The 1,517-nt window shown below is 40.3% G+C and overlaps 1 protein-coding gene across 1 annotated transcript; it reads right to left on the bottom strand.

Annotated features, from left to right (window-relative positions):
* Positions 1–43: 43 nt before the first annotated feature.
* Positions 44–1,266, bottom strand: LOC107476939 (fasciclin-like arabinogalactan protein 12). Its single transcript, XM_016096888.3, has one exon. The coding sequence runs from the start codon at positions 1,147–1,149 to the stop codon at positions 283–285; it is 867 nt and encodes a 288-aa protein (XP_015952374.1). The 5' UTR covers positions 1,150–1,266; the 3' UTR covers positions 44–282.
* Between the last annotated feature and the right edge of the window lie 251 nt (positions 1,267–1,517).

Raw genomic sequence — 1,517 nt, 5'->3', positions numbered from 1 at the left:
TTTTTGTTAATTATTCAGAATATGCATTGTGTAAATAGTACTCTTGAAGAAAAACAAGCCATCATAGCATGATACTCATTAGAATAAACTCAAAGAAACATACAAATATATATCTCTAAAGACTCAAATACCCTAATCCAATCCCCTCCGAAAAACTCACCACCAAGCAACACACACATTTATCACAATCACATACCACATCACAACACAACACAACACTAATATTATTGAACATTAAACATCATGGTAGGTAGCTTATAAAAACTTAGATCCTCTTCTGGTTTATGATGAAAATATAGTCACGAGAACTGCACCAAGAACAAGTCCACATCCACTGATTTTCATTGTCCCAGAGTTTTGATCAGTGGGATTAACCTGAGATGATGATTCCGTAGAGGAATCTGGGGACAATGACATATCAGCTTTAGGAGCCTTTGCGGAACCAGAAGGTTCTGGAGCCAGAGATGGAGCCTTTGCAGGAGTCTTAGCAACCGCAAAGAAATCTAAAGGAAGGAGCACCTTACCAACCTTATAGATAGCAAGATGCTTATCAGTGTAAATGATTCCATTAATTGTAGTGTTAACCGCTCCGGTTGAGATGTTAACACTGCCGCCATAGCTTATGACATTCAGTTCCACCTTTCCCGGTTTAGCTCCGGCCAGTGTCCTGACCGGGTTTGTGAGTGTGTCAAAGTTGGAACTCGAAACGTAGTCGGAGATGACGTGGAACTGCACGAGTTCAAGCTTCTGTCCATCGGAAAGAGAGTTGAGGAAGCCGGGTTTGAGTTGGGAGAAGGCGGCGTCGTCGGGGGCAAGGATGGTGAGGCCGCCGGACTTGGAAGTGATGAGCTGAGAGTTAAGTTGGTTGATCAATTGGGTGATCTTCATGAGTCTGATGAGTGTGTTGAATGACTTTGCTTGCCTCAGAATGGCGATGACATCAACAGTGGGTGTGTCTGGAATGTTCTCACTTGGTGAGTTGCTTGGTAATGAAGGTACCAATGGTTTTGGTGATGCTGCTGGTGTTGTTGTTGGTTTAGGGTTTGGTTGAACTACTGGGGATATAGATGGTGATAATTGTGCTATAGTGGTTGTGGAAATTAGCAGTGTTATTGTGAAGAATAATAGAGATTGGTTTTTTATCATCATTTTTGGGTTTTGGTGATAACTGATAAGTGAATTGAAGGCTAGCCTAATTAGGGTTTGTTCGTTCAAGTGCTATTGTTCTATTATTAGTATTGGACTTGTTTGAGCTTTCTTTGCAATGAGCACTTGATGATTTGATGAGGTTTAGGAGATGGGTTTTTATAGAGGATTGGGAAGAATCATATGGGTATTTGTCGCTATCTGATAAGGAAATTAGGTTATAGAATCAATGAAGATGTAGATATGGAATGAGAGATATTAGCTAGGGCCTAGGATGATGGATCTATGAATTCTTGCTTGAAAGTGACATATACATGAGAAACATAGTTGGACAAACAGAGGGTTTAATATTATTGAATGTTTTGGGTGAA

Source organism: Arachis duranensis, chromosome 3, assembly GCF_000817695.3.
Source record: "Arachis duranensis cultivar V14167 chromosome 3, aradu.V14167.gnm2.J7QH, whole genome shotgun sequence".
In the NCBI taxonomy this organism is placed as follows: Eukaryota; Viridiplantae; Streptophyta; class Magnoliopsida; order Fabales; family Fabaceae; genus Arachis; species Arachis duranensis.
This window is presented reverse-complemented; position numbering and strand designations above follow the sequence as displayed.